Genomic DNA, 14,542 nt, shown 5'->3' with positions numbered 1-14,542 from the left:
ATCTGGGAATCGACATCGGCTTGAGTGGCGCCACTTTCGCCTTCCCGGACACTAGCTGACACTCCGCTGTTCCATCTGGCCTGATAATTCGGATGTAAGCCGCACAGGAGTAGGCTACTTCACTGGCGTCCACGAAGATGTGGATTTCTGCGTTTTTATAGGTTTCAACTCTCGCGTCAGAAAAGTAGCAGCGCGCTAGCCGTACGTTATCGATGAAATCTATCATACGGGTCCACTCCAACCACCGCTCGAAGATAGCGTCGTTGACTGCTTCATCCCATCCGCTTCCCGCTCGCCACAAGTCCTGGATGAGCACTTTACCGTGTATTAGAAACGGTGCCAACAGACCCAGCGGGTCAAAGAGAGTCATGACGCACCTCAAAATCTGCCTCTTGGTTGGTCTGGATTCAGTTCGTAGAAGTTCCCTCACTTCGACGCTCATTTGGGTCGAGAATCCGAGTTCGTCTGTTGACGGTCTCCACAGCATGCCCAACACTCTTGCTACCTTTTCCTCGGTTATCCAGTTCAGGGTTTTGTCTTCGTGATTTTCTGCTACGCCGAGATATTCGAGAACTGCAGTACTATTCGATCTCCAATTATGCAGAATAAAACCACCGTTGCGCTGTACTGTTCGAAGGTCTGCAGCTACGCTCTTGGCCTCTTTTTCATCTCCGAAGCTCTCGAAGTAGTCGTCGACGTAAGTTCGAGTGCTGATTGATCTTGCCGCCTTGGGAAACTGCTTCTCGTGCTGTCTCGCATTCAGTTTTTGCACGTATTGTGCCGAGGCGGGCGAGCATGTGGCCCCGAACGTTGCCACGTCCATAAGGTAGATGTCCGGTTTTTGGCTTGGATCCGAGCGCCACAGAAACCGTTGGGAGTTCTTATCCGCTGGCCTTATCTGGATCTGGTGGAACATCTCCTTGATGTCGCTGCTAACGGCTATTCGGTACAACCGAAACTGGAAAAGCACTCCTAGTAACGACGACAGCTGATCTGGTCCCTTCAACAATTGGCTGTTGAGTGAAACGCCATCGACTTTGGCCGCCGCATCCCAAATGACTCGTACCTTCTCCGGCTTCTTAGGGTTTATCACCGCTCCTAGCGGCAGGTACCAGATTCGGTTCCTATCTGCAGTCTGTAGCTCTTTCGGAGTTGCCTTGTGCGCATATCCTTTGGCGACATATTCAAGAACTTGCTTATGGAGATTTTCTTTCAGCCTTTCGTCACGGTACATTCTTCTTTCTAGGCATTCCAAGCGCCGCTTGGCCATGCCGTAGCTATCCGGGAGGACAACGTCGTCTTGTGCCCATAGTAGTCCTGTCTCGAAGCGATCGCCAACACGTTTCGTAGTATTCTCCAGAATCGCTAGCGCTCGATTATCCTCCTCTGTCTGCGGCTTCGATATCGCTGCTCCAACATCGTCGATAATAAACATCTGTTTCACTAGGATGTTGAGCGATTCATCTGCTTCACACTTGCAGCTGTGAAAGTTGAAAGATGTACTGCTGCTTCCGCTACGCCGACCATAGACGCACCATCCAAGCCGTGTTTTTGTCGCAATAGGTCCGGATCCATCACCTTCTCTTGTTTTCAGAGGTACCGCCAGACGAAGATTGTCAATCCCGATAAGAATCTGCGGCTCGGCGTTACTGTAGCTGGCCAACGGAACTCCACGGAGGTATTTGTACTTCAACGCTGCCGCCTCCGCCTGGAAACTCTGCTTCGTTAAGTTCAGACATCCCACTGTCCGAGCGTTCGATAAGATGTACCGCTTCTCTTTATCGGGACCCGAAATCTCGAAGCTGACGATGCGTGAATCGTGCTCCACTCGCGACGCATTCCCTGTCCAGCGTAAGCAGAGAGGTTGAAGACTTCCACCCAATCCCAGCTGTTTCGCTAGTCCGTCCTCTACGAGCGTCAAATCCGATCCCTCATCTAGGAACGCAAAAGTATCTACCGTCCCAGACTTTCCGTATACCGTAACAGGCACAATACGGAAGAGTGTTCCTGAATCTTGGAAGCGGTGAGTGTGGTTCTCAGCAGTCTCTGTTGAGCTTTTTTCCGGCGAAGAATGTAGTAACGGATTATGTCGATATTTACAGCCAACGATGTCACACTTGATGCCGCTTCTGCAAGGGCGCCTACCGTGGCTGCACAAGCACGAAAAACAAAGATGCCGTTCACGAATGAGTTTCCAACGCTCGGATACCGAAAGGGCCTTGAACTTGTAACAATCCCTAACACGATGACCGTTCTTCCCACAGCAAACACATTCCAAGACTTCGGAGTTCTTCTGCTTCTCCGCCTGCGCTTCCACCTTGTTCTTCCCTAGATCATGCTGCTCGGGCGATGAATTGTGAGAGTTCACAAACCCTCTAGACTTGCTGGGCTTCTCACGGTTGGCTGTCTTATGCTGCTCAGGTTTGAATGGAATAACACTCGCTGCATCCCGGACAATCCCGGCCATGTAATCTCCGAAGATCTTCAAGTTCACCACCGACAGGTTACGACGATAGGTAGCCCACTGCAGTTTCTGATCATCCGGTAATTTGGCAATCAACTCTTGAAGCAGTTGAGGATTGCATAACTGGTCATACTCATTGGCTGCCTCGATGTGGTGACACAGCGCTTGCACGGCTGTTCCGAATTCCATCAATCCTTCCAGCTTGTCCACTCGATGTACCGGAATCGCTCGCACCTTCTGCAACAGGTTGTTGATCAACAGGTCTGGCCTCCCATACCGCAACCGCAACGTTTCGATCACATGAGGTATTGTGGCCGGAAGAACTAAACTACTCCTCACCACCTCCAAAGCTTGTCCCTTCAAGCACCGTTGTAAACGCAGCATGTTTTCGCCATTTGAGAAACCGCACACCGCCGTTGTGTATTCGTAGTTTGCAATGAATATCGGCCACTCCGCTGGATCACCGGAAAAGTAAGGCAAATCCCGTGAAAACGACTGCCTGGCTGCTAACTGCTGGGGCGTCAAGCTCGTCGGCGCACCGAAATCGTTCCTTGGAATACACTGAACTCTGGTTCCATCACTTCGCGGGATTGACTGGGGCAAAACGTGTTCATTTGACTGGGAGGTTTGGTGGATTTGTGTTGGCTGACACGTCGTAATGGGCAAAGACGTCAAAGGTGGCAAAGAAGGAATAGTTGGTACAAAATTATGTTGCTTAGCATGAGGCACCAAATTGGGCAGCGGATGCGTTAGCTGTTCATGCATAAATTGCTGCGGCACTCCTGTTTGTGAGGGCAAAGGTTGTGCAATTGTTCGAGCGGAAGGCTGATACGCTATTTTTGGGGAAACATCTGCAAAACTAGACACGGACTGCTGAACCATCTCTGTCAATGGACTAGAATTTTCGAAAAAATGTTGCCGATGTGCAGTCTCCGCGTTAAAAAATGTAGATTGATAGTGGGGTTCAAAATTGATCACATTTGTATGGGTGGAGCGCGCGACCATATTGCGCTGCTGCTCTAAAATGAGGGGTTCTGGGGGCGCGACATGGTTTCGCTGCTGCCCAATTACCAAGGCTGATTCATATGTTGTGGGGCTTTTAATATTTGTAGCATAATCAAAGGCTTGACACTTACCAAGTGGTCCAATACTTCCCTCTAACTCAGGAGCTTCGATGGTTACCGATTTCCTTTTCGGCACTGTCCCGGTGAGTGACGTCAAAGCATGTTGACCTGTCTGCTTGGCTGCCATGTTGCTACTTGCTGCCGGTAGTGCGAGCTGTCGCCGCTCAGAACCCGGCTGGGCACCTACCGGAAGAACGTCGTTCGTTCCCCCAGTCGTCAAAGTTGAAAACAATTCTTCGCACTGCTGAAGTTGGTTCCGAAGACTCATCAGCTGTGCTTGCGTCGGTTGGTGCTCATTTGCACACTGTTGAATTTGTCGCTGCATCGCCACGAAGCATTGTGACATTCCGTCTCGCAACGCCGCAGCATCCGCAGCTGTTGGAGGAGCAGGTTCGCCACCCACTGCACCAGCAATTGGGTCCACGTGTGCCACCCACTCTGCCGTTCGTTGTTTGCCATGTTCCCTCCGGTTAGAACTGGTTTCCTTCATCAGCGCATCCTGCTCGTCCAGGAAACGTTGGCGCATATCCAGCGCCACTCGCTGGAGCTCGAGTTCCTGTCGTTCACGCATCCGGCGCAACGAATCCGCTCGGCTGGATACGGATATCTTGCTGTTAACGCTAGGGGCTTTCTTCCGGAGGATACAGTTCCGGCATTCCCAATCCCGGTCCTCTATTGATGCGCCAACACCAGCACAGCCATAGTGCCACCAGGTTGAGCAAGTATCGCATTGGCACATGTCATCAAACGACTCCGATTTGTCGCAAACCTGGCAGTTGGTCAGCTTAGAGTCGTCTACCTTCGATGCACGCGATTTTCTCGAAGTTCTTCTTCGTCGACCATCATCTTTTCCGACACCACTCATCATTTTGGATAAAATCTTTGAAGAATGTTACTTCAAATAAGGCTCGACACTAATTTTCGAGAGCAGTGTTTATTACAGCAGCTTCAAAGCTAAAAATATTCGACTTTTAGTTTACATTTTTCGGTTAAGTATTAAAATCTATCTTACATTTTAGTGCGAGAATGTCGCCTGTGCTTCGCTACTCGATTGCTTTCGAACCCGGGTCTATCCGAGCCAGAATACGGAAATCACTAACATGGAACAAATAACTGTATTAAGATTCGAATTTCACTTTCAGTTAGATAAAGCAAAAAGAACTTACGGTTAGCTATGCTCTGAATTCTATCAGGCAATTCGTCGAGTGCTGCCGAAATCGAGTGGTATCGGAACGGTATCACTGTTTCAACAATCGATAATTAGCGAAATTCTATCCTAACAATCAAGTATCAAAGACAACTTACATTAAACGAGGCACTAATTAATCTACCTGGCAAAGTATCGGTGGTTCGGAATGGTGGGATCACTGTACGAATATTAACTGCTTATTAGCTTTCGTCAGATTTCATAAAAGGAGCAACTTACGGTTGGAGAAATCGGGGTCTTGTTGCACTTCAACAAGTGATACCTTTCCTACGGGAAATCACCGAAAAAAGCCTTAATTTCACGACAAACAAATCACTTATTACTTGCTCAAACAAGACGCGCACAAAAGCCGGGGAAATAAAAACAAGATGGTTATCCCAACAAGAAAAAAGGTCGTCATACACGGTGCTGGTTGTTGACAACCTAACCAATGCTGCCAGTGGTGCCGACATGTACCGTAGGGTATCGATTACTGACACGACAGTCCTTCACCCTTTAAGATTCGATTATAAAAATATACATTTTAATATAAATATTCAATTCAATTGGCCAACGCCCACTTAGCTTTTAACAATTCAAACATATTAATATAACTGATTAAAACATGCTCTATTCCATTTTACTTCATTTCGGGAAATTCCTTAGAGATCCTTGAACGCCTTCTTCACGTCTCCTTTTTATTCGCACGGATCTTCTGACACCTGTAATTACATGATTAGAATCATTTAAAACATTTCCTTTTCCAGAACTCTCAGGATAATCTCCGTCAGGAAATCCAGCGAAATCAGGTTCCTCATCATCTTCCCGGAATCTTTTGTTGTTCACAACATGTGCTAGGACATTGTTCGCCCGTGATCCTTCAGCTCTCAGTTTCAATTGATTTCTGTGAGCAGATGAAATGTGACCATTGATTGATATTTGAAAAACATTGATTGACAATCTTTTAACGAAAACTGCCTCTAACCAACGAGCAAAATCCTTTCTGTAGTTTCGATACCATATTTTATCCCCCATCACCAAGTTATTAAACTTATCCGACTTTTTAACATGTTGATCTCTTGTATATGTTTTGCTGTTTATTATTGGTTGATTGGAAGATAAACTTTGTTTGTAATTGTTCTTAGGATTTATCAAATCCAATATAATTTTTGGTTTGAATGATAAAACATGTTCGGAAGGAAAGTTTCCACTTTTTGTTAAGCAACCATTTCTATAATTTATCAGAAAAAGGTTTTTTTTTTTTTTTTTTTTTTTTTTTTTTTTTTTTTTTCTTATTATAGAGACTTTCAGCCTTGGGCTGGTTCGTCTCTTTCTAAGCGCACATCTTTCGAAGTAATGATGGCTAGCATCTCACAAATGCTAAAACCACCAGACCACAGAAAGTGTACTATGTATGCCATGACCGGGATTCGATCTCATGAACTTTAGCGTAGATGACTTGAACTCTAACCACTACGCCGAAGCCGCTGGCTAGAAAAAGGTTAATTTTCTCTTCTATATCCAAACTCTTCATTTGAGGATCAAGGAAGAATTTCTTCAAAACTTCCTTCGCAGTTCGTACAGTCCTTTCTGCCTGTCCATTACTTTCGGGGTGATACGGAGGACTTTTAAGAACCACAATACCTTGCTTTTGCATAAATTTAACGAATTCAGCCGAATTGAAGGTGGTCCTCCATCGGTTACAAGAACATCGGGCAAACCAAAACGAGCGAATACATTTATAAACTTTTTTAATACTTTTTTGCAATCTGTCCCAAATCTCATGTATTCCAACTCAATCCATTTTGAGAAACTATCCACAATCAACAAAAATACCTTTTCTCCTAAATGGAAAAAAGCCGCGTGAACGCGACTAAAAGGGCGAGTAGTGGGTATCCAAGGTGAAAATACTTTGTTTTTAGAAACAACTTGTGTTCGATTGCAAATCTCACAGTTTTTAACGTAATTTTCTATATCTGTATTAATACCGAACCAAAAAACTACCCTTCTAGCCAACTGCTTTATTTTGACCATTCCAGCATGGTTTGAATGCAACATCTTCAAAATGTTAGGTTGTAAAGTTTTCGGAATAACCACTCTTTTTTGGAATAACAGGCAGCCCGAATGTATTTCCAAGTCATGAGCTTGAGCTTTAACATTCTTAAAAGCGCGGTCAACTCTTTTTGGCCATCCTTGATTTATGAAATCAAAGATTTTAGAAATAAAAGGATCTGTTTTTGTTTCCGCGGAAATAAGTTTGAAATCTATTGGCAAATTTTCTGAAAAGTTTAGACTCTTGATAAATTCTTTGTCCAAACTTCGTGGTACTGAACAGGGAAGAGGAAACCGCGAGCAAAAGTCCGCGTTGCCCATTTTATTTGAAGGTCTGTATCTAATCTCAAAATCATATATCGAAAGTTCCATGATATATCTCTGTAAACGGGTTACAAATATAGATTGTTTTCCTTCTTTGCCAAATACTCCAAGTAAAGGCTTATGGTCAGTGTATAAAACAAACTTTTGACCGTATAAATAACGGTGGAACTTCTTTACACAAGTCACCACAGCCAATGCTTCCAAATGTAGAATTGGGTACTTTTTTTGTGAATCGTTAAGGCTGAAAGAAGTAAACATAATAGGTTTTTCTTGATCACCTACAGTATGGGCTAAAACACCCCCCAGACCATGATTACAAGCATCTGTCACCACAACCAGAGGCTTTTTTGGATCAAAATATTCCAGAACATTAGATTTAAGAAGGTATGATTTACACTTTTCAAATTGTTCGTTACAATTTTCGTCCCAATTGTATTTGGAATCTTTTTTTAAAAGTTTATAAAAGCAGTTCAATCGAGAAGACAGGTTTGGTATAAATTTACCGTAGAAATTTATTAATCCTAAGAATGACTTAAGTTCATTAGGATTATTTGGTGGTTTAGCTTTTGCAATCGTTGATATTTTTTCAGGACAAGGTTTAAGTCCATCTTTACTAATGATGTGTCCTAAGAACGTCAGTTCTTCTACGAAAAACTTACACTTGTTGAATTTAACTTTGATGTTAGCTGCTTCTAACTTTTCCAATACCTGATACAATCTAATTTGGCATTCATCCTTGTTTCTTCCCGACACAATCAAATCATCTAAATAGCATGAAACTCCTTCTAAGCCATGCAAAATTTGGTCCATCACCGATTGGAAAACACTTGCGGATGACGACACTCCCTGTGGTAACCGATGATATTTGTAAAGACCTTTGATTGTGTTAATAATCATAAATTTTTTAGAATATTCAGTTAATTCCAACTGTGTGTAAGCACCTGCTAAATCGAGTGAGCAAAACACTCTTGCTCCGGATAAAGTTGAAAAAATATCCTGAGCAAGTGGAAGAGGATAAGAGTTTGGCACAATAATCTTATTTACCGAAACTTTGCAATCTATAACAAGCCTCAAATCATTGTCTTTTTTGACAATAGCTATCACAGGTGATGCCCACTCACTAGCTTTCACCGGTGTTATTATACCACTTTTTTCAAGGGAATTTAAATGCTCCATAACTTTTTCTTTTAGCCTCAACGGTACTGTATAGGCTTTTTTAAATATAGGACGATCTTTTTTAAAAACTAAGTCCCCTTTGTAACCTTTAATTGGCGTAGAAAAATCCTTATTGAAAATTGTTTTGAATCTGTGTTTCAAATTTTCAATAGTTCGTTCATGTTCGTTTAAAAAATTAACATTATTAATACTCAAATAATTTGTGAAATTTGCTCTCCAGTTTCTGTAAAAAATATCGAGCCAATCACGTCCAATAAGAGGAACGAAATTGTTAGATCCTTTCAACACAATCAGTGTTACTTTATATGTTAAATTATTCACCGAAACATTAACTTTTAGGCAACCCAAAATTGTCAATTTTGCACCGTCTACTACCGACAGTTTTCTGTTACATGTTTCCAGAGCATGTTGAGAAAGTTTCTCAAAAAACATTTGCTCACTGATCACTGAAACAGCTGATCCACTGTCGACTTCCATCCGAAAACTTACCCCATTAATATATACATATACAAATACAGGGTCATTTACCTTAATAGACATACAGTGTAGTTCATCATCCGAATCACCGGGGTCAGGCTTTTTGGTGCGTTTGAAGTCGAAGCTTGGGGTTGTGTTTTCAGTAGAATCGTCCAAGAACCGAATTGATTGTTGAGACCTTTTTCTTTCAAAACAATTTCTTCTTATATGTCCCTTGACATTACAGAAACTGCAAACCACTCCGCCTCTTGATCGATCACGGGAGTACGAACGATCCCTCTGATTGTAGCTGAATCGATTTTGACGATCGCGAGAAGGATGAACCTCTCGTCTACCACCATCTCTGTACCTTCTCCAGTTGTCACGATCATCATTCCAGCGTCGACCAATCCGTTCAATGGCGCTTACTCTTTCAGTTGTTTCGATTCTAAAAGAATGTTTTGCCATTTGTTCCCGAGCGATTAATATTCTTTCAATTTCTTCCAAATTAGGATTCTCCAGCTCATAAATGCGCTCTCGAGCTTTCAAATCTGAGGCACCGAGGGCAATACGATCTCGAATTTGATTAATTTTTTCCTCAGAACCAAACCCGCAGCTTTCAGCCAACAATTTGACATCTAAAATAAAATCCTCGACCATCTCGTCCTTGCCTTGCGTTCTTCCGTAAAATTTCTCCTTTCGTTTCATTTTTCCATCAGTTTTGTCGTAACGGGTTTTCAATCGATTAATTACATCAATATATTGTAGCGAGTTTAAATCGACTCCAGGAAAAAAGTTTTTTTATTTCGCTAAATACGGTTGCGCCTCCCACCGTGATAAAAAGTGATTTTCGACTGGATTCCGGTACACTGTTATAATTGAACACATATCCCAGGCGTTCCGCATAATCAGCAAAAGATGTACCTGGTACATATGGTTCTACAGATCCAATGAAAGTATTCATTGCTTCTTAACTTTTGCTGTCGAGAAAAAAAAAATCCTCAGAGAAAACTCAATCAACAAATCCAAACTGTTTATGTCGCGCGACACTATTGAACAGATTGGACAGTTTTTTTTTTGTTGCACTGTTGAACGCGACAAAATATCGATTTACTGCAAACAATCTTAAATGTTGCAAAGAATGGATGAACTAAATAATAACGATAATAACCGAAGGTAACTCACCTCTCTTATTGCGCTCACGAGAAATTTCTCGCTTTACAGCTTGAACAAAATTACCGCCGAAAAATGCAATGGTGGCGAAGGAACGCTTTCAATCCCAAGATGTCCTATATGATCGAATAAAACGCGGTTTTGAACAAAATCCGGTTCCACAGCACAGTCTACCTTCTCAATACTTCCTTCAAACCACTATTTAAGCACAAGTTATTTGTTGAATATCTGGCTATACTGTTCTTTGTTCCAACACTAGACAATCAGAAACCCACAATAATGATTTACGGCTCTATACTTAAATCCACACAATCCGCATTCAAGCTTTGTGCTACACTGTTTAATAAAATAGGAGGTGTGTACAGGCTCCTTGTCCTCGTCGCCACTATTATAGCCGGATATTTCTTCGTAGGTTCCACTTTAATTAAAACACCAATCTTACTCGCTTGACAGTCTGATCCGAACTGATCATCTCCTTTATTTCTAATCATCTTCTCCTTGTTGCTATTTATCTGTTCGTGTACCGTAGGGTATCGATTACTGACACGACAGGCACATAAAAACTTTAAACTTTATAAGTAAAATGCCTTAATCAAATCCGAAACAGTTACTGTTTATAGCTTTCGTTTTTGCATAATCCGAAAATTTCATCTCAAACGTAAATTCGAATTTTTAACTCTAACGTCACATCCGTGTTGTTGTACCGGTGCGAAACTTTGTGTCCATATAAGGTGACGACGCGAGAACTCCAAATATTTGTGACGTAAGATGATTCAAAAATTCCTTAAGTGCTCCAATTGAAAATGTTCACTACGGAAGGGCTTCAATGATACAATCCCAATCATGATAGGTTGCGGTCAGTAGAAGCCATTTTGATCTAAATCTAAATCTATATCTAAGGATAGCAAACAAATACTTGTATTTCAGTAAATCTTTACATTTATTCAAGAAAACAAGCAAAATTGAAGATACAACGTGTAAAGTTTCTCAAAATGCGGGGTCACTCACGTCTGCTTTTAAGTTCTTGTGCTGCATATAATTGACACTTCTCAAAGCTATGCTACACTCGTTCGCAAGTGCATCCGCACTAGCAGTGTCGAAAACATCTTCACCACATTTCAGCAACAGTTTGATGGTGTTAAGAGTTCGTGCGGGTTTCCGATTCGGAAAATCGTGGCTCTTGTTCGAGAGACGTCCTGTCCAAAAGTATCTGGACGTGTTGCTGAACAGATTTTTTAAATTCCGGCGAAAAAATTTGTATGCGGATTCTTGGGGTGCCAAATAAAACAGTGCAGTAAGGTCCATTTTTACGTCTTCATCTTCTTCGAGTGCCTCTTCCAACCTTTCTAAATACTCCTGATCCGGGATGGGAAAAGTTACTAGATTGAGCCGTTTTGGTTCGGGTTGACCCTCATCCAGGGGGCGTTCGAAGTGTTTGCGTTTCCATGCTCTTATTTTTTTCTTCATAAATCTCTCGGTGTAGGCTATGTTCTTCCGAATATAGGCGATATCTTCGTCCCGTTTGACCAGGTTATCCAGGATGGCGTCCAACTGTTCTTCAATGTTAGTGATTCGGCTGTTATGTACGTCGTTCTCAGGACGTTTTGGCATTTCCCGTTCGAAAGCTACACCGATTTTAGAAGATGGAGAGGCTAGAAGAAAATAATCGTTTAAAAAGTAATTAGATATTTGGAGTACTCACGTAAGTCTTCATGGTTGAATCATTTCATTGTGATTTCACTGCACTGTGCAACTCTTGGCCTCTTTACTCGATGATTTTTTTTTCAACTATTCGCACAAAAAGTTCAATCACCTTTAAAAATTAAAGTTATAAAACTTGTATGTAAAGACTTCAAGCTGAAAGGAAGATGGTTTAAATCTACCCTCTTGAGAAAAAACCCGAATTTCTGAATTGGTGAACAAAGGTTTAATAATCTGTTTTTCGGAATAGAAAATAAAAGAATACACAAAGTTTGCATCAGGTGTATTTCCAATCGTGGATTAAAAAACATCAACAATTTATCTCACGTGAGTTTTAATTACATCGAATGAAAAAAAAATAGAAACTAAATTTCAGATGCGTTTTACTTGCTTCGGTGGAGGTAATGAATATTATATAAACCTATTTAACTCATTAGGACGTAATCAATTCACGACTTTCTTTGATTTATTTTTGTAATGTCTTAGGTTCATTTCGGTAAACCGTCTCAATGCAATTTGGGCTGTTTTTTCAATATGTTTTAAACTCTGTTCGTCGCAGATTTCCATCGCACACTTTAGCAGAATCTTCATGCTTTTAAGGTTTTTTGCTGGAATTTTGCACTTGGGAAGATTATCATCTCTCAATAATTTTCCGGTCCAACTGTAACGCTTAGTGTTGCGAAAAAGATTTTCAATGTTCCGGCGAAGGAACCTATATAAGTCCGAGTGGGCAGTCATACAAAATCGTGCGATAAGGTCCTTGGTTACATTTTCGTCTGTTTCAAGAGATTCCTCAAGCCGCTCTAAATATTCCTGATCGGGAATCGGAAATAGTACTGAGTTTTTGCGTTTTTCTGTAGGCGAAGCTTTCGAAGAACGTTTGAATTGGTTGAAATTCATTCTTCTCAAACATTTAAGTATATATTGTCTTGCTCTAGTCATTTTGTAAACCGTATCAGCGATGGCTTCATTATATTTGCCGATTGTATCCAAAATGACGTCCAATTGATTCTCAATTCGAGCAATTTGATCCACAGGCTGACTGGGTGGCTTGTTGCTCGAATCTGTTTCATGAAGACAGTTTTCAGGAGATACACTTAGCGGCTTCTCCTGTTTTACTGGTACACTCGCCATTTTTAAAGGTGGAGAAGCTAAAAGAAAACAATCGTTAAAGGAGTATTAGATGTTGGGAATACTTACAAAAGTCTTCTTGATTGATTGCTTTCATATTGATTACACTTCACTATGCACTGTGAACACTCTCAATCGAAAATTATTTCCAGATTAGGGATCAGCATATCTTTTAAGCAATATAGGTTATTTATTATTTACATCATGTAAATAATACAGCCAGTTATTAACGAATATTCACTGTCGAACAAAGCTGTTTTCAATTTTTGTCAACGTCCAAATTTAGCCCATCAGGGATTCTGGAAACCTGTCTACGTAAAGCAATATGAAAATCGAGCATTCATTCGGTGCCTGTGTAGAAAGATTCAAAAACTCATAATCGGATAAACAGTACATGGAGTTGTGCCTACTTCAACATAGCCATTCTTAATAAATATTAATGTTTAATTGAAACTCACAAAGCAGTTTAAAGATTGAAAGCCTAAAAAATGCCAGGAGTTAGTCAAGAGGTGAATTTTCAGTCCCCCGGTGAAATAGGGGATTTTCATATTTTCCCGAAGCTTATCTTCCAACTAATGGAACAGTGATTTTTTGAGAAAACATTACAGAATAAGTGAGATAAAACTATCGAAATTGTCCAATAGCCTTACTGAATTTACAGACAAACAAAACCTTTTTCGTTTAAATTCAGGATTTCAACCAATGTTTTGGAAACAGTTACAAACAATCTTTTTCTAGCTGAATTCTTTTTTTTTTCAAATCAGATCATATAAATGTCCGCAGGACTCGAGGAAAACGAAAACCGTAATTTTGACCGGTTCCGTGAACATATTGTTAATCATAAAATGAGGCGCTTGGGATCAGAGGGGTGCAAGTGCCTAAATGAAAGTTTCGAGAAAAAGCGCTTCAAAGTTGCAAAGGTGCTCGATTTTTCATATGTTTTTCGAATTCGAGCAGTTTTAATTCAATCAAAAAATTGTTCAAAATAATAATAAAAAATATATGTTTAGAACCAGATGTACATTGAAACATGAAGAATCGTTAGCTTTACTCAAAATTGATGATTTTTGGACTTGCACCACTCTGATTCTGAGGGCCTCGAATAAAAATCACTAAAAAAAACTAACCTTGTACTGGCTTTCGGACAGCGGTACGCACCGGAGTGACCACAGCTCCCGCACTCCGGATGATGGGAATTTTTCTGCCGGATGTTGAAGGTTCCGACTTCGGGACCAGCCGGGCCACTTTTGGTGCAGGTTCATGTGAAGTTTTAACTGTTGGAGCAAAAAGGACACCAAAAGGAATCCGGTTAAAATTTATACCTTTAGGGCGGAACAGTCCGGCTGTAATACGTACCCGGTGAAGCATCGCTGATATCTCCCTCGATCAGGTAATCCTCCTCCATTTCCACTTCTTCGAATTCCATCTCGGTAGAAAGGCGGTTGGATATTAATTTTCCACAAATTATCACAACTTTTTCTCACATAAAAATGGAAACTTTTTGAACTCAACGAGAAACGTCGGGCGTCTTGTATAGGTACACGTGAAAATAAGTAAAGTCGGTTAAAGTTTTTTTTTACACACTAAGCCAAAGGTGCCAGGTATCTTGAATTTAAAAAAAAACGCTTGAAGTCCTTATCTAGAAGGAAAAGGTCGGAAAGATCTTTAAAATGTCCGGATTTTTCCGGTTTTCAAAATAATATCTAAATGCTTACTGATTTTATATTGTTATTATGAGAATATCAAACAAATATC

General features: G+C 41.1%; 1 protein-coding gene across 1 annotated transcript; it reads right to left on the bottom strand.

Annotated features, from left to right (window-relative positions):
* Positions 1–10,844: 10,844 nt before the first annotated feature.
* Positions 10,845–14,315, bottom strand: LOC129759525 (uncharacterized). Its single transcript, XM_055756997.1, has 4 exons — positions 14,144–14,315; positions 13,915–14,061; positions 10,964–11,607; positions 10,845–10,850 (listed from the first exon to the last, which is right to left on the bottom strand). Exons 1-4 carry the CDS (start codon positions 14,211–14,213, stop codon positions 10,845–10,847), a joined length of 867 nt encoding a protein of 288 aa, XP_055612972.1. The 5' UTR covers positions 14,214–14,315.
* Positions 14,316–14,542: the final 227 nt, after the last annotated feature.

Source organism: Uranotaenia lowii, unplaced genomic scaffold (genome assembly GCF_029784155.1).
Source record: "Uranotaenia lowii strain MFRU-FL unplaced genomic scaffold, ASM2978415v1 HiC_scaffold_181, whole genome shotgun sequence".
Classification (NCBI taxonomy): Eukaryota; Metazoa; Arthropoda; class Insecta; order Diptera; family Culicidae; genus Uranotaenia; species Uranotaenia lowii.
Note: the sequence above shows the minus strand (reverse complement) of the source record. Positions and strands in the feature narration are given on the sequence as shown.

Bases quoted from the DNA above. Each gene is read 5' to 3' on its own strand.
- LOC129759525 (XM_055756997.1), bottom strand. From the start codon at position 14,213: ATGGAATTCGAAGAAGTGGAAATGGAGGAGGATTACCTGATCGAGGGA. The intron at 14,062-14,143 runs GTACGTATTACA...TTGCTCCAACAG, and splicing joins TATCAGCGATGCTTCACCGG to TTAAAACTTCACATGAACCT. The intron at 11,608-13,914 runs GTTAGTTTTTTT...ATTTTCTTCTAG, and splicing joins TGTCCGAAAGCCAGTACAAG to CCTCTCCATCTTCTAAAATC.